A 19423-nucleotide genomic window follows, 5' to 3' on the forward strand; every position below is an offset into this window, starting at 1 on the left:
GCACTGCTGTGGAGCCATAGGGGCATTCATTCAAGTTTAAATAGGACTAAAGGTTAAATAGGAGATAGCAGGTAGTCTCTGTAGAATACAATGGGTTTAATTCTTACAGAGCTTACCTAACCTGTGCCTTTTCCCCTTTCTCTGACTGAATAACTACCACCATGGCTACACAGATGGTGTTTCTGAAGCAAACACACCAGTTTTACCAGGGCAACACTACATTTTATTTTAATTTTTTGGTATTACTGTTCCTTTGATATCACAGAGAGTATTTCTGAATAGTATATATTCTGAATATCTACTCTGGATATCAATGCTCTGTCCGGCGGTAGGTTGTCCTCAATTTTACATTTCCTAATCATTGCTATATTTGGCAAAACCATCTTTATATTTCTTAATACGTTGCTGGGTCAATGTCGGTGATTTAAAAGAGATTTTGATATTGTTTTTTTACAAATGTAACAATGCTGTAGATCTGCTACTCAGTGCTGACCTTCTGAAATCAATGAACTTCATTGTTTCAAGGTAGTCAATTTAAATGTCAGCCATTTCCTATATTTAAAGGTGAAAGCGCCATTCACTTTTTAATAAATAGACTTCAATTGATTAATGTAATTGTATTTTCTGTAATGTGGAGAGGAGTGCTACAGTGTGCCAGAAAAATTAATTTGGAAAAATGTTCCTTTGTACAGGTTTATTAAATAAGAGAATCCAGCCAAGGTACCAAAGGGTGAATTTTCATTTCACCCTTCAATAAATATGCCACTAAAGGGAGAATGTAATAAATGCAAGCACAAGACCAATCACACTGTAGGTAAAAAAAAGAGTTGGAGAAAAAAGTCTTTCTGCATGATTTTACTTTATACATCTAGAACCATATTGCAGTAGCAGAGAATATATTTCCCTAAATGAAAGCACATACAATACAGAATTAGTCAAGTCTTTATCTACACAATATCTGAATGAAACTACATAAACATTTAGGGGCACATTTACAAAAGCACGAATGCTCAGAGCGTATTTTTGACAAATTTTTCGGGCGTCCGCGAAAATTTCATGACTTTCGGATCGCCAATATGATATTATCGGGACTAATACGATTTTTTCATAAGCATTTTCGGGATATTTGCGATCTTCCGAAGTTTTCGTTTCCAACCGAATTTTCCCCATTCGGGATTCAAATTCGTGGATTAGTAAATCTACCCCTTAGAGTAGCATTCAAACAACAAGCCCTAAATGCCTCGTACTACCTATCAAGCAGACAGCAAACAGAAAGAATGCAAAGTACAGGTATGGGACTTGTTATCCAGAATGCTTGTGGCCTGGGGTTTTCCGAATTAAGAGGTGTTTCCGTAATTTGGATTTCCATACCTTAATTCTTCTAAAATGTCATTTAAATATTAGGTAAACCCAATAAGATTACTCTGCCTCCAGTAAGGATTAATTATATATTAGTTAGGACATAGGACAATGTATGTTTTTTTTTTATTTTAGTTACAGAGAAAAAGGAAATAATTTGTAAAAATTAGAATTATTTGCTTAAAATGGGAAAAGACATTCCCATAATGACTTTCTGAACCTGTATATAGTAAGAGAAGTAGAAGGGGGCTCCGTACCTTTAAGGGGACAGGAGCCTTGATGATGCTAGGAAGTGCAGGAAGAATAGACGGGGTTAATAGGAGCAGGTTAGGACCATTATGAGGGGAATGTCAGGAGGAAGCGGGGTTAGGGTAGGAAAAGTTAGTAGGAGTAGGAGGCCCCAGTTACCTGTTGAAACCCGAGGAGCATTGACCCACCCGCAGTTTGAGTACAACCAGTGGTGGTTTATGCCGTCACAGCTTGCAGAGGAATGTTTGCTAGGGGGTGGAGGCTAGGCCCCAGGTTTGGCATATAGGTGTCAAAAGGTGGATGAGACAAGGATCCAAGGAGGGGTGGTAGATTATGGGTTGCTTGTTCTCACTTGCCCACCTGACACTGCTGGGCTGACATGACAGGCAGCCATGGTTGGTAGTTTCTTAGTTAGCAAGCATTCCAGTCGAGGGGTATAACATGTGTGTTGCTCTTTAACTTACTGTTTGTTTGTATTTTTCTATCATCCTATTGTATGTTTAATAAAAGCTGTGGCCTGTTTATATTCCATCCTGGATGTAGGGTTGCTACCTCTCCTGCCCAGAAACAGCGGGCAGGGATGTGGGGCATAAAGTCACAGGGAGGGCTGCCATAATCATGGGTGCATATGGCGTTTATATATAATTTATATAATGTAAATTAAGTTTATTTTGCTCAACTTACATGATAGATAAACATTTGGAATTATTTTTCAGGGTGACAGGCCCCCTATAGGGTATCAGCTTACCTATTCCCTGATTTAGATAGTCTGACAAGAAAAACGGATAAAAACTAAAGAAATAGAGTTATTAATCCTATGGATGTTTTTTTGAAAAGGCATGCAGGAAATCTGAGGATGGGACTGGACAAGAGGAGAAAAAGAGATTTGCTTAAATCCATAAGAATGAACGTAAAACAGCAAAAGACAAAAATGTGGAGAAAACCTAGAAACATATTGATAGAGGATGGAAAAATGTTTCCAATAACCATGACTGTCAATTTAAATGTCTGGAAATATTTTTCAGACAACTACAGCAAATGGATTTTTCTGATGGATTTCTGTTCCACGCCGCTGCCAAAGGATTATATGAGATGTATTTGTATTAAAAGCACAGAAAATTCACATTCTGCTTTGCTTAAAGTCTGGGCAATCTACTTCTGCTAAGTCTAAATCGTCTTTCCCATTAAAATGCTCATCATAAATGCCTTAAATCTGCTTAGAAGTATTAGGTAGATTTCCGAAGTGCGGCACAAAACAGATTAATTCTACAAACAAGTGCCAAACAACATGGTCGTTGGCTTAAAATGAGGTGGTACAATGAAACACATTTTTAATTCTCTTGCTATAAACCAGAGGCTGAAAAAGTAATGCACATATTATGACTCCCCCCTACCAAAAAAACCCATAAATTTATTATATAACTTTTTTCTCTAAACAGATATAATTTCAGGAGAAATACTACTATTTTGCCTATAGATTTAACTATGATTGCATAATTTATCTGAAGAACCTACATTTTCTATATAAACAGAAAAATAAAGGATGCTTGCAAACCTTGTACCTACTGTTATATTATTCCAGATATTCATTTTCACAGAAGAGCAAAAACAAGTAAAGTGGTGACTTAACATTTATGGGGTCATGTGAATAATGGCACTAAATTTGACAGGTGCAGTAACCTATAGTAGCCAATCAGCCGGTACTGTTTATTGATTACTTGTTTAATAGCAAACATATTATTATTGGTTGCTATGGGTTGCCTTTAATTACATATGAGGGTTCTCAAGATACAGCACCAGGCTCCACTAAAGCTCCATACCCTTATGCATAAGCCTGCTTGCAGTATATACCACCTTGTTCAACATGAGTACAGTGACTAGGCCTTGTGCTAAACATACTTTCTGCCAATTGTTTTTATGATGAAAATTCAAGGTTTTTTTTTATTGTGTTGCAAAACAAGCTAGCAAAAGGGAAACTAATATTACCAGTAAACTAACCCTACCCTTCACCCTTGTTGTAACTGTTTTGTCATCAAGAGTCTGTTATGTGAAGGGATTATCTGTACACTGATAACATGATTATCTACCTTACAAGGACCAAATATGGAGTAACCTTAGTCTTACTGTTTGCCCAGTTTAGCTCAAGAAATTCAACCTTAGATTTTTCATGATATAAACAAGGGGGCAGGTATATTGTTCCTTTAAAAGAAGGAGTGCTGGGAATACAGGAGCTGGCTGATAATAGGAGGCTCCAGCTACTGATTCAGCCAGTTGCTCCAGTGCTGTGTTGGTTCATTTTTATTTCTCTGCTGAATACCCTTACAAGGAAAATGGTTTACAAAGCATGTAGGCAATTTAGATGGTGTATACTTATTTCAGGTGTCTGGGTCACTTTAATATCTACCACTTTAATATCTACCACTTCTTACATGCATTGAATTACACTTGCATATCATGTTATGTTGTCTTACCTCAAAAACAAAACTCATACACACAATTTAATTAACTGGAATCCTTAACTGGACCTCCTGCCAGTGCTTGGCATCTAACGTGTGACAAGCTACTATTTCGATTATTTCCTAATGACTTGGCACCACCAAACTGTTGCAGGTGAAGCAATTATCTTGCAGATAAACCAGTTGGGGAATCGCTATTACAGACAACTTAAATCTAAATCCTCTGTAAAGCAAGATAGCTGTGGAAATGGGAAGAGCGGCGGTAAAACTAAAAGAGATGGTGGAAAGGAAATTGATTTCCTTCTACTAAATAAAACACAAATGCCTTCTTTAACAGTGTGCAAAATAAACCGGGATATGTTAATGGATTTTCAGACACCATCTGCAAATGGTGAATTGTGTTTTGTCTGCATTTTAAAAGAGGCTGAATTCATACCTGGTCTCGAGCGGAATGTTGCTGTTCAGTACCCAGCTGTTATGCAGGTGCACAGAATCTTGAGTAACACCGGGAGGGTTGGAAGCAGCCGGACTTGGCTGGCTGCAGGATGTCATGGAGCTCCTCTGGAGAGTATCCAGTGTCTGAGAAGTCTGCCGGCTACAGGTGCATGCATGCGGTGGAGGAGGCGGAGGTGGAAGGGGCCTGAAAGTAAACTGGTTTCGTGGGCTTGCTGGGATCTCTAAAAGAAAAAGGAAATGATAGAGATTATTGTAAAAACTCACATAAAGATATAGTAGAAATACAACCTGGCTGTATTGATGTAAAATAATGGAGGCTTTCAGTCCCATTAATACATTTATCTACAGCCATTATTTATATATATATATATATATATATATATATATATATATATATATATATATATAATCATAGCATGCAGCACATTTGCAGTGAATGTATAGCACTGTTAGAATGGAATGTGCCTATCACACTCAAATGCCACTATGGACAACTTAATCAGGCCAACCTGTCATAATGTTTTCTATGTTCAATGTTTCTGATATTTTATACACTCATTTTCTTATCCACTTTCACCCCTTTCAATCAGTGCCTTGTTTCAAGTAAGGTGTGATTATCCCATAAAAAATGATAATAACAAATTAACAAAGTAGAGGGTTGAACTGGCTAAAAAAAAATATATATTTAACTACACCCTCCCCTCAAAATAACCAGATATTTTGCAGAACTTAAATTAAAATGAGGGTCTACCATTTTTGGAAGTTGTGTAACATACATATATTGCAGTCAAAAGGTAATAGATTACATGAATCTGGTAGCTCATGAGAAAATGTGACACAAAAATTGGTTGTAGGTGGTACCCACAAAAACCAAACCAGCACTATATAGTAGTAATTGCAGGATATATATATATATATATATATATATATATATATATATATATATATATATATATATATATATATAAACTATATATATATATATAGTTCATTTTTAACTGATTCTTGGACTGCAAAATGAATTCCCATACTTACAGTGGGTTTTATACAAAGAAGTTACACAATCTAGCCTTCATTGCAGATTTTGGGTATTGGGTAGACAAACAAACCCCCGACCCCACACAGAGAATATGCACTTTTTAGATGAGTTCCTTTATATGTATTTATTACTATTTATCAATTTCATATACCCTGTTTTTGTCTCTACCATTAGCATTTATTTGATGCAGTTATTAAATATGCCATATGGATCCCCAGCAAATTTAAACATTAGAAATCTAATCTTATGTATCTGACTTTCCAGTCTTTCTGAATGCACCCAAAAGATGTCTACATATACATTTTATAGGCTATGATGTGGATAAAGTGACTAGGGGGCTAACATTTTGCTGCAGTTCAAATTTGTTGAGCTAAAAATCATAAATTAGGGCATGCACAACTCAAATGTTCAATATTTATTCAGCGCAAAAAAATTGAAAAACTTGAATGTAAACTTTGGCACCTAAGAGCTTGCGAGTTCATTCAAAAAGTCAATGGGAGTTGTCCTATGCAAAATGTAAGTGATTTTTTAGATTACAGTTTTTTTTTCCTTAAAAATTGAGAGTTTACAGAACTACTGAAAATGATGAGCAGAATATGACTTTGATGCATTTGAGTTTTTTTCACAGTTTTATTCAATCAAGTTTATTGGATTCAATTTTTTTAAACAAATTAGCAAATATTAGAGTTTTGTAACATTTCTATTTCACAAAAGTCTGTATCTATCCATAAGAAATCTATGGTAACGTGTCTAGTAACTAGTGATGAGCGAATCTGTCCTGTTCACGAAATGACGAAAATGTTGCACGTCCAAAAAATTGTCACGCGCAACAATACTTTTGATGAAAGAGACAATTCTTTTTGATGTGTGACAATTCTTTTGACACAGGCAACAATTCTTTTGACACAGGCGACATATTTTGGACTTGCGGCAAAATTTTCTGTGGCTAATTTTGTCGCCCATTTTGTAAAAAAATCTAAACATGGAAATTTTCCGCAAATCCATGCCTGGTGATTTTTTTTGCCCATCACTGCTAGTAACTAATGTGTACAATTACAAAAACATCCATGAATACCAATATTCTAAACATTGCAAAGACCCCCCTCACTATTGCCTCTTATCTACAATAGTTATGTTCTGAAGCTAGGCAGCTCCAGCAGATATACTTTAATATTAACATCCATAAAATACAGTATATGGGTAATCTAATCTAATGATATCCATGAAATAAGACAATTAAATTTTTTTACCCGAATATGTATAGCAGAGCAGTAACGTTAACAATGAATCAATCCAGAATCCTTTTAATAAAAAAATAAATGTATTTCCTGCTTACATGCCCTGTAGCCCACATTTTATTTCCATGTAAAAAAATTCAAAAATAGCTATTTAATTAAAAGAGGCAAAGTTAATGAAATGCTTTCTATATCTGTCTAAATTGAAATTTAAAGTCTTTCCAACAAAATCATTTGACGGAAAGCCGCCTCGTACAGCAACTCATGGAAGTGAAATTACAGCGGATGCAGAACACTAGACTTTTAGCATCAGACTGGTTTAAAAAAAAAAAAAAAAACCAATAATTTATGGCAGTGCTTTTTTATACATTAAACCCGTGAAGTATTATAATTATGACTGAGCGGTAAGGTCCAAGACGCATTTAGAGGTGCTATTTATTTTTTTCATTGTGTACAAAATGATTATTATTTTTTTATAGCAGCTGAAAAGCTTTCTACTTTTTAATCGTATATGCTCTTTAAGGCTTTTTTCTTTTTTCTTCAGAGAACTTTAGTGTAATAAATGCTAAACTACACGCTATAATTCCCCAATGAAGATCAACCAATATACTGTTTATTCCCGAGCTGGTAAAAAGCACAATCACGCCATGTGGAAAATTAGCCTACAATAAAAATCACAGCAAAATCTTCCCTAACAACATGGCCTACTTTACTTTAAAAAGCTCTTGCTATTTCCCCATAGGAGATATCCTCCAAGCAAGCCTATAATAATCATAAAAACTCCACTTTGCTCTGTAGAGTGACAGAGACGAACAAAATTAAAACATCTATTTTATAATGCAGTGAGAGTGAGATTAGTGATGAGCGAATTTTTTCACCAGGTATGAATTTACAGCGAATTTCCACATTTCGCCATCGGCGAAACTCCCGAGAGAATTTGCCACAGAAAAATTTGATGCACTTCAAAAAAAGTTGCGTCAAATTGGACACGGTCGCATCAAAATAGGGCACAGTCGTGGGAAAATGGGCATGGTCATGGCAAAAAAAGATGTGCAACAAAAAAAAGATGACAACAAAGTCGCATGTCATGGCTTTTTCGCCGTTTCACAAATTTTACTGTCGTTTTGCAAATTTTTCGACAAACAGGACAGATTCGCTCATCACTAAGTGAGATGTTAAAAGGCCAAGCCATAGAAGGTATCAGCTTTATTATTCACGTGGCAATACACAGAAAAACTTGTGAATGTTCAGTTAATCATATTACAGGTATAGGAAACCTGTTATCCAGGAAACTCCAAATTACAGAAAGGCCATCTCCCATAGACTTCATTTTAATCAAATAATTCAAACTTTTAAAAAAATGATTTCCTTTTTCTCTATAATAATATAACAGTACCTTGTTCCTGATCCCAACTAGGATATAATTAATCCTATAGGATGACAAAACAATCCTGTTGGGTTTAATTAAGGTTTAAATTATTTTTTTGTAGACTTAGGGGGAGATTTAACAACCTTTGGATTTGAATTTTTTTCACAATTCAAGTTTTCTTGAGCTAAAAAAACTATAATTCAAATTATGGTTCAAAAACTTGAATGCAAATAAGCGAAAGGGCAAAAAAATTAAAAAAATCAAATGTAGAACTTTGCCATCTAAAAACCTGCAAGTTCTATAGAAGTCAATGGGAGTTGTCCTAGGCAAAGTCAAGCTATATTTTTGAATTTTATTTGAGTTTTTTATTCAAATGAATTCGATAAGCAAGCATTCGATATGTGAGTTTATTCTGTTAAGAAAAACAAACTCGAGTTCACAAACTTGAAAACTAATAAATAAGCTCATTAAGATATGGAGATCCAAATTACAGAAAGACACCATATCCGGAATGCCTCAGGTCCTGAACATTCTGGATAACCGGTTTCATTACGTGTATAAGCATATACTCAGCAGATCTTATAAATAAGCTCAGTAAGATATGGAGATCCAAATTACAGAAAGACACCATATCCGGAAACCCCCAGGTCCTGAGCATTCTGGATAACAGGTTTCATTACCTGTATAAGCATACACTCCGCAGATCTTATTATAATCAATATTATTTATCCAATACATACAGTAATTATACAATTTTAAATATTTTTTAAACTTGTTTAATAAGTATGAATGAATTACAATCATACAATGTCTAGAATATATGCAATAATAATAATCTTTTAAAGCTTTGTAAGACCTGTTGCATGGGATACTTTGCATTTTATGAACATATTGTTCTGGCTCCGTGAATTTATATAGTTCTATAAATTCTCTACATCTTGACATATACCTATGTCTTAAATTAAATCTATACCCCCAAACAATGCAGGTCTCTATACAAATATTTTGCATACAACAGCTCATATGTAAAACCCTGCTCATCTAAATAAAACCATGTTCTTAAAAAATTATTTTTTTTAGTAGTATGTACCATTGGGTACTCCTAAACAGAACATTTTAAAAATTAAGGGCCACCTCCTGGGATCATAGGATTCACGGTTCACACAAACAGACCAAGGGAACACATACATGTTAGGTCACATCAGCCAATTAATGGGCAGAGTTCTGTCTTTTACTCCCAGACTTCTTCCTGTTACAGTTAGAGCTGTCAGGTGATTTCTGAGGGAGCACACAGCCCATCACAAGGGAAAAGAGGTAAAAGGGCAATATTTACTGATTATATATATATATATTCCAGTTTGGCAAGATAGTTTAATAGGTCACGTATTATGATATAAACTATATGTTGGCTGAGTTTTTATTCTGGGGGTATAGTTTTCCTTTTAAAATAAGGGATGTATTATCTGTCAGGACTATGATGCCACTTATTATAATACACAATAGCCATATATGAGGATATTAGAAGTCACCTTGAAGTTCCATGACCTGTATAGAAGCACTTGGTCTTCAGGCTCGTACCTTTATGTGGTCATGGAACTCATAGGTAATTTATAATACCCTTAAATCTTACAATAGGGTTTACATTATGCCCTATATACTGTATTTTACAAATTAATCATTTGTTTACAATATATGTGTTTGTGTGTGCTCATAGAAGATATTTATGAAAAAGTGCAATGAGTAAAGTGCAATTTATGGCACAAGTTGCCGTGTTTTTTTTACCACCCATGCAGAATATTTTTCTACAGTTCCAGAGTAATTGCACTGAGCCACTTCGCAAAAGAAATCAAGAAATTCAAGGAGCATCTTTAGAAGCAAGTGCCTTTCAAAAATGGTTTTAATCCATAGTCAAGTCTAAGAATACAGAACAATGCAAACCACAGATGCCCAACAAAATGCAGATGTCTGTTTTTCTGGCTGTTTTTTTTTTTTTTTAGTTTTGTCTGAGGGTGTGATTTTGAAAAGCAAACCTATTTTAGGAACCGACTATCACCTTCTATCTTTCTCTGTCATTGTATCCTAGCCAATTTTCTGACTAATCCCTGCTAAACATTTCACTCTTGCATCTACCCCTCTCTGATTTTCTATTCTATCCATTTTCTTTCCTATCATGATTTATAATTGTGCAACAGGATTCTGTAAGGGAAGCACACAAAAGAGAGGCTTAACGCTGCCTGTGCCATTTTGTCTACACAATGTTTCAATAGCTGAATGAGATGAACTGGGTTCAATTCATTATCCCATTTTATATAACGAAATGATGTGAAGTAGGCTTAAATATATGTGTTACTTTTGATGAGGCTTTTCTAGACGTTATGATGATCTTAATGGAGAGAAAAATAATGAAAGAGACATACAAATAGATAGAGGTAGAGCGAGATACGCTGTTATAAAGAAATCGAAAAACAAAAAACAAAGTTTTGGCTCAGCATTTCTTTGTGTTATCTGGAACCGTGCATATAGCTCTATGATTCTAAGTAAATATTAGATTACTATTTCCATTACATAGGGGTTTGCTGAAATAACTTATTTTTCACACAAAAAATATTATTAAATGTATGTAGCATGGGGTATATTCCCTGGTGCAACTTTTGCATAGAGAGATAAAGGGTATTTTTCAGACTTTCCAAATACAAAATCTTCAGAGCTAGAGCAACTTTAGATTGATCAGTATTGGCAGTATTTTTTTTCTTAGGGTTCCCTTGGGAAGTCAAGGACCTGCAGGCAGTTTCACACGGGTGATAAAACATTTGTAGTGCAAGTTGTGTCTTTCCAATGTGCCTTCTAAATAGCATTATCATTGGGCATTCTCTGCCAAATAAACCAGAGCAAAAAAATAGAAAAAAATGCCCACTTATTAGTTATTTGTGGTAAGTGTCACCTTTGATTTCACTCTTCACCAAATGCAGTTTATATTTTGTTCAGACTTACTGCCTTAAGCAGTATAATCAATATTTTATAGAACCCAAATCTATTTCTGCATGTTGCAGTATAAAAATCTATGGTCATATACCAGATCTGTACCTGCCTTGTAAAGGCACATAGAGGCATATAAAATAAAGTAAACATTAAATAAACCCAATAGGATTGTTTTGCCCCCAATAAGGATTAATGATATCTTAGCTGGGATCAAGTACAAGGTACTGTTCTGTTATTACAGAGAAAAATAAAATCTTTTTTACAAACTAGAATTATTCACCCATAATGGACTATATGAGAGATGGCCTTCTGTAATTCAGAGCTTTCTGGATAACAGATTTTTTTCAGATAATGGATCCCTTCTTAACTAACGAAAATAAACAACAAAAAATAACAAAAAATATTTTAATTGTTGGCACAGTTATCTTTCGCTCCCATCTCCTGTTTTTCTTTTGCACTGCTCTTACCATAGAACCCATTTCATCACCCTTTTTATACTTTTTTAACACAATCTCTTTTTAGTTTTGAAGGTTCCTGGGTGCACTCTAAAGTGTGTTATATTTATGATTTCTGACTCCGTGCCTGTTCCAGACTGTTCTGATAGCTGCCTGCCTTGAACTTTGCCTGTATACTGACTTTGACTTCTGGACCCCACAAATGTGCCCTGCCTTCTCCTTGGTCCAGGACCCAATCCCTGACAAATATTAACTTATCAGTTATCTGTGTGCATGTATTGTATGTATGTATGTATGTGTATTTATTTATTTATTTATTTATTATGGGTTGGTTAAATATGCCTAAACAGATTATAAGTACAGGCTTTATTAGTCAACTCTAACTTATAAAAAGTCAACTCTTACTCACGTCCCTTCAGGAGAACAGTTGACTTAATGCTGTTAATTTTGAGCTCCAGCAGCATTCCCCTTATTTATCACTCTTGCAGAAGGCAAGTTGCAACCAGTCCCAGCTGGCTCATTGATCCTACCTGCCTTTGCAATTGTTTCAATGCCTCAAGGCACTGAAATGCTGTTGTGAATGCCCAAGCAAGATGCCCAACCAAACTCTAAAATACCTGTGTTTTATAAAAATTGTAAAATAAAATAATCTAATATATAACATAATAAATGCACACATATTCTAAAGTGAGAGTTCATTTATATAAAAATGCATTTAATTAGATTAAAAAATAAAAACAGTAAAAAAAAACCCATTTACATACAATTAGCACACCATGGAATTTCTAAATAAAGAGAAACTGAAGGTTGGCCAATAAGAGTTCAAAATGTGTATCCTGTTCTTGCTTCTTTCTTATAAATAAACATAAATCATATGTAGAGTAAAATGTAAAATTCTTTTGTTTTTTTGACCAAATAGTAGTTTGTATTAATTAGCTAAAACCTTTTTTACCCCAGCTATATATTAAACTGTTCCACTGAGTTCGGCTAACAAGCAGCACATATTGCATGACTATAGTTACATAGCTATAATTACATAGCCTTTTTTACTTCTTTTTATCAGTTACACCGGTAACATATAAATCCACAACTAAAAGTATTTTAATGAATTCTCCTGTTACTGAAATTATTCATTCTTGATGTTTGTTGCAGGAGATTTAACCTTCTGTAGGGATTTCTCTGTTTATGTTTTGTGACTGCTGCATTGACTATTAAAAAGCAATTTGGCTGACATTTTGCTCCTTTTGTTGCCAGTTTTAATTGGAATGTTCATCAAGCATCATCTCCAAAAATTACAGGCCAGTATTGGTAATGATTATTTAATGATTTTACCCTATTGGTAAGCCAGGTTTGTATGTATACATGCATGATTTGTTTCATATCAAGACTCCTAATTAAATAACTGAAGCGTAAACAGCACAAAAACTTAAATTAAAATACATATTTAAAAAGAACTTGCAGCTTATCAAAGTAATTACTTTTAATTAAAAAAAAACATGGTTTGTGGATCCATATAATACCTGTCATTTATATAAACTCTGTTAAAACAATAACAGAAGCTTTGGGGAGTTAATTTGGGTTTAGCTCTTTTGTAGTAAATTTAAGACCCAGGAACATTATATACTGTATATTTATATAGTGAATTCATCAAATATTTTTGTTTTCTGCTCAATAGAAACAGATTTATACAGAGAAAATACACATTTATAGAATATATTTATAAATCATGATAGAAGCAGATTACAGGTGTGGGACCCATTATCCAGCTGATTGGAGCCTATGGTTTTCTGGTTAAGGGATCTTTCTGTAATTTGGATCAATATACTTTAAATCTACTAAAAAAATCACTTAAACATTAAATAAACCCGATAGAAATGGTTTGCCATTTAATTATTAATTAATTATATCTTAGTTAGTACAAGGTACTGTTTTATTTTTACAGAGAAAAAGGAAATAATTTTAGTATTTGATTAAAATAGAGTCTATGGGAGAAGGACTTCCCATAATTCAGAAGTTTCTGCATAACAGGTATCTGGATAAGGGATTCCATACCTGTATCAAACTGAAAAGGAGGTAAAGACATATGTGGGAGGAGTGCAGGAAGGCAGAAGGACATAGGAAAATGAGAGGAGAACTTGCTCTGGATCAGTTTGGATTAGATGCATCTATACAAGTCAGATACAGGAAAATATTGGGGAAAATAGTTGACCCTATAAGAATGTTAGGTACCTGCACTCAAGGCAATGCAAACAGGGGACAAGCCCTCGTGTTAATTAAGTCACTCAAAGAAACAACAATATTTTTGGGGCATGCCTCTTTGTAATCAGCTGACGAAGGCACACACCTCCAAATGTTGTTTCTTTGAGTGACTTAATAAACATGAGGGGCTTGTCCACTGTTTGTATTGCCTCTTACATTCCGGAAGAGCCGTCTCCTCAGGGACTCGGGCACTAGGCTGTATTGCTAAATTGAGGCCTGAGTGTTTATTAATTATCTGATAGACCTATAAATGTTCAAAATGTTCATTTCGGCACGCTGCATTATCTGTTAAACAAAGCAGGATAAACTTAAACCTCTACAACCACAAAGTTTGCCCACTGAAACAAAAAGTGTGCTGTGTGCTACATTATAATAGTAAAGCATAGATCACCAATAGACAGATAGAGATAAATAGATAGATAGATGATAGATAGATGATAGATACATAGATAGATAGATAGATAGATAGATAGATAGATAGATAGATAGATGATAGATAGATAGATAGATAGATAGATAGATAGATAGATAGAAGACCCATTAGTCATATACACATAAAAGATGGATGAAATTATAGAGATTATTTAAGGCACAAGCAAAAGGGACCAAAAATGTGGCAACATTTTAAGTATTAAACTATTTAAACAATGTAAATTTTTTTCAATTGTACGTTTTTTTCATTGGTCTAGAAACTGAGGATATTGATAAATGGAATGATAATTGTTATCACTTGATTTACTTTGAGGATATGTAGAAATATGCTTTAGGTAGCCTTTAAAACCTTTGTTCTTATATAAATATGCAATTCAAACATACTCAAAAATAGTCCCTTCCATTCAGTGATTGTTACACGGGAAACTAAGACACTTCCGAATCTCTAATATAAGTGCAAAAGCCTCAGCACAGCTGCTTTGAATATTATTCTCCTAAGGTTACTGCAGGAAACAACAAGCAGCTATGTGATTTTGTAGCTTTTTCAATAATTTATAAAAGCTGTCTGTTGCACTAATTTTATTTGTTAGCTGCTCTCTGTTTGCTAAAGAAAACCTGACCTTCAAATGCCATTGTGATATGGGATACGACTATCTACAATAAGAAGCAGCTGAAGGTAAGGAATTAATCTGAACTGTCAAAATATGTGTAAGAACCACTTATACATTAAAACACCTCATTAATATTCCTCAGTACTCCTAACTTCAGATTGTTGTCATAATATCTTTCCTACACCCCCAAAATGTATCTTTATTAAGTCAACAAGCAACAATATTGGACTAAATCTCTTACAGCCCACCAGAAACCCAGGTATCCAGGACCAACCAATGGAAAGAATGGACCAAGGCAAACACTTACCCATCTTGCTACATAAACCCCAGTTCAGAATAAGTTTTTTTTTAAATAAAAAAATAGTGATTGATTCTTACAGTCAGGGAAGCAGTGGGGTGAGTATTTAACCCTTTAAGTGGCACTTGCTGTAGAATCTGCATTATCATCAGATGCTGAAGATTTAGTGGTTGCAGATGTTTCAACCAGGCTGTACTACATGCTTGTTTGCAACGCATGGCACAGTCTTATCAAAGCTGATGCTTTTTTTTTTTTGTGTACGAAGCTTTGAGATTCTTGCAGAATGTCTGGAAGAGGAAAGACTGCAAAACCAGAGCTAAGGCCAAGACCTGCTCATCCAGGACCCATCCAGGGTCCATCGCTTATTACGGAAAGGGAACTATGCTGAGCGCATCGGTGCTGGGGCCCCGGTTTATTTGGCTGCTGTACTAGAATATCTGACGGCAGAAATCCTGGAACTGGCTGGGAACACGGCCCGGGAGGGGTGACCATTGCGCAGGGAGGTGTCTTGCCCAACATCCAAACAGTGTTGTTATCTAAAAAGACTTCCATGGCTGCTACAGCTACAGGCAAGAGTTCCAGGCAAGAAGAGTTCCCAGCAATCCCAAGAATACTAAGTTATACGCTACTCCTCTTTACCAAAATATTACATTATACAATATATTACATTGTTATGCAATGCAGACTTTTTAGAAGTGTAAAATACAAATTTTACTACAAATAAATCATATCCTATAATACCACTTTTATTAATCGTACTTGCACCCCTTGCACTTCCCTATAGTTGCACTTGGTGCCATTCAGTCCTTCCTGCCTTCTGTTCCTAACTGGGCACTGCTGAACCTATTGTGGCCATTTTGCTGAACTGTATCAAGAGAATCGTGCCTTTGCAACTGCAATGATGCCAGAATTCTGATGCAATTACACTCAAAATTGCCCTTTGCTCACTGTACTCTTAGACGTACATGTAACCTTGTATGTTGAAACCCTAAGCACAGGGATGCTGCATTTATTTTAGACACAGAATATTTCAAGATACAAAGTTAGTTGTAGACAGCTGAACACACTAGGATGAGTTGCGCTACTGCTATTGCCCTTTATACTCATCCAAAGGTGCAGTCACAAACAGATTTCCAAATGATCAAAACACAGGCAGTCACTAAAATAATAGCCAGTGGCACACTCCTAATACTGCTATTAGCGTGTTCTATTTATAACATGATATTACCATAACACCAATATTGTGGGCTCATCCTGATGTTTAAAACACACTTATCTCAATTTAAGGAGTGTGACAATAGCTATCATTTAATAAACTGCTTTCAGTTGACACATTATTGTCCCCTGGTGTGGCCACACCAAGTGATATTAACCTGCCAAAATGTTAGTGTGTCCTAGTGTAATGCATGCTATGCCATTGTAACAGTATAATCTTATAAAATCATAAGCAAAACTCAATTTTCAGCTCATTATTTTAGTTTGGAAACTTTAAAATGACAATATCATCACAAAGGAGATCCAAATAAAATCTTTTTATTTAATGATTGCACACCTTTAAATCATAACGAGAAGCTGACATTCTATGGGAAGGTTTTCTCCAAGAAATGTCACTTTAGACAAATAATAATGGGAGTAGGTGGCTAATTTCCACTTTATAGGCAGAAATGCACTTTCTTCTACTCAGTTTCTATACATTAAATATTCTAGGTATAGTTCTTATCTTAATGAGATGTGCCTTTATAACTTAAACAAAAACCTGTTAAAGGAGAGCAGGCGTGATGAATAACTGAATCTCCCATTATCATAGATAGGCTCCCCAAATATTAACTTTTTTTTTTTGCTGTACTATTAAATAAAGGAAACATTTTTGTCTCATATGGGGTCAGTTAACATGACTTGGTGTCTAGTCTACTTTGATTGTGTCCATTGGTGGTAAATACAGTTATACAATTCTGCAATAAAGCAGCACCTTAAATTCCCTTGAATAAATGGAATTACTTGCTATGGGTGTGGTCAACACTGAATTGAAGCTAAATGGTTACTATTTCTTTGGACTACATTTTAGAGGAAGAGCCTGAGGTGTGATAGTTGTACTTTTTGAGTTTAATGATTATATTTTATGTACATAACTACTGTATGTGCAAAGATTGATATGAAGATATAACTGTTCGTGTCTTGCTTTATACATTGAGCTGTGGAGTGTCAAGGCTTCAACCATTCTTAAATTAAAATTAATACAGCAATATCAAGTAAAGGGTAAGCTCATCATTATGTCCCTGTCCTATACAAATTATACAGAGTGGTTTTATTCAGGTGTTAACATTTGTAAAAGCTTTTGTGAATATGTATAACAACATTTTTATACCCACAAAAACATTTAACCGGTACAGTGCATAACGATTTGTTGCTGACATTCAGGGTTTTTTTGGGACACTAAAGTTTACTCCGTATATGAGATATATGGTATACTGGCCTTAGAGATATATTTCAGATGTGCTTGGTAACAGATATGCAGGTTTCATTCAAGATAGATATTGGTTTTGAATATGTTTGTTGCACACTATTATAATCTAACATGATAAACTTATTATAAACACATATCTCTAAACTACAGTATCTAAGTAAAATTCAAGACAATAGGTTACCTTATTTTTTTCCCCTCAAGTTTATTAAGAAAAAAAAAAATCATAGGCTACAGTTAAAAGGTTATCTGCACCCTTGACAATTTTGTAGACATTTCCCATTTTGTAATTTCCCATTTAGGAGATGGCTGAATTTCCCTCTCATTATTATAAACTGCATTCCTTCAAGGATAGCCTTGTTACTGTAAGATATTGTAACTGTGGATTCCTAAGCACCTTACATACAAGTCCTCTGGAAAACCAAAGCGTAGGCCTTTCCACTGGCAACTTCCTTTGTTGCCGGTGGAAACATATTTTGGAGCGATTAGTCACCCACGGCTGCAGAGATATATCATGGATGATTAAATTGCTCCGTGGAACTTTCACCTAAAAGTGGACAAGGTGCATGTATGGGAGCAAATACTTTTGTGAATAGGGTTTAAGTGTACACATTTTTAGTTATGATTTTGCACTTTATCATGTAGTTCAAGTGTGAAAATGAACCTATTTTTAATTTGCACGCTAATTAAGGATGGCGATTTCCATTTTCATGAGAATCATCATTTTCAATGACCTATGGATCAAATGCTAACAGCAAAGCTATTTAATTTAGAATTTAAATAAATATTAGATTATAATTTGCTAGATTTATAAATAAAAACGTGTCTTTTATATTTCTAATTAGACATTTAAATAGTGGGTAAGAAGGAAACACTACACAGAATGACACAAGCCACAGTGAAAATGAGGATGAGACATATAAGACTGCCACTGTCTAGACACATTCAATAAAATGAATATAAAACCTTGCTCCATTTATATAATGGATATAAAAATATGTTTTGTTATATCTATCAAGAGTTTTAGAAAACCTAGTCAAGCACCCAAATGATTTGGCAGTTCTCTTTTACTTTAATATAAGTAGTGCGTGTTGTCTCTGATCACTCAAAAGGCCTGATCTATAGATTAAATGAAAGACATTTTTTAAGATCTTGTCAGATAGTACTGACAGGATTTATTAATTTTGCCCATTGTAAGTGCAATGATTGGCACTCTTCATCCAGGAACCAGCTAAACAAGGGCCCTTATCATTATTGGCCTCCCTTTCGTTCCATTCCAGAACTGAAAAACGTTGCTTTTGCCCTGTCCCTTGGAGATACTTAAATGTGATGATAGCTCTTACAAGCATGATAACCTTGCTTTCAAGGACACTTCAGGAATTGCGTTTTATTATCTAAGGGACCGTATTTTTTAGACTCATGCAGTATTGAAAACTTAGGCCAAGTGTCATGAATCCCATTACTTAAAGAACATCCAAAGATAGAAATATATCAAGCTACTTTATCTGATTTCCAGCAAAGCCTAAAACCTACCACTGAACTTTTACAATAGCTCTAAATTCTGAAGGGAGTATAAATTTCATCTAACCACATAAGCCTCCATATCTCCGCTAGTAAATGTCTTTAAAGTGGCATTTCAAGATATGGCTTTAACTTTGCTCTTTTAAATGATTTGGCTATATTACATTATTTGTTACCAGAACACAAACACATATTGAAGCTTAATTATTTTAGAAAGATCTTTGTTTGTTTGGGCTAATTATAT

At 34.7% G+C, this 19423-nt stretch overlaps 1 protein-coding gene across 2 annotated transcripts in view; it reads right to left on the reverse strand.

The window, feature by feature from the left end:
- tenm1 (teneurin transmembrane protein 1) overlaps window positions 1–19423 on the reverse strand; it is a 373978-nt gene that overhangs the window by 171592 nt on the left and 182963 nt on the right. For both annotated transcript variants that reach the window (XM_031891499.1, XM_031891500.1), the window contains one exon: window positions 4501–4741. In XM_031891499.1, the coding sequence (XP_031747359.1) occupies window positions 4501–4741 (241 nt within the window). The remainder of the gene's footprint in view (window positions 1–4500; window positions 4742–19423) is intronic.

This window comes from Xenopus tropicalis, chromosome 8 (genome assembly GCF_000004195.4).
Source record: "Xenopus tropicalis strain Nigerian chromosome 8, UCB_Xtro_10.0, whole genome shotgun sequence".
In the NCBI taxonomy this organism is placed as follows: domain Eukaryota; kingdom Metazoa; phylum Chordata; class Amphibia; order Anura; family Pipidae; genus Xenopus; species Xenopus tropicalis.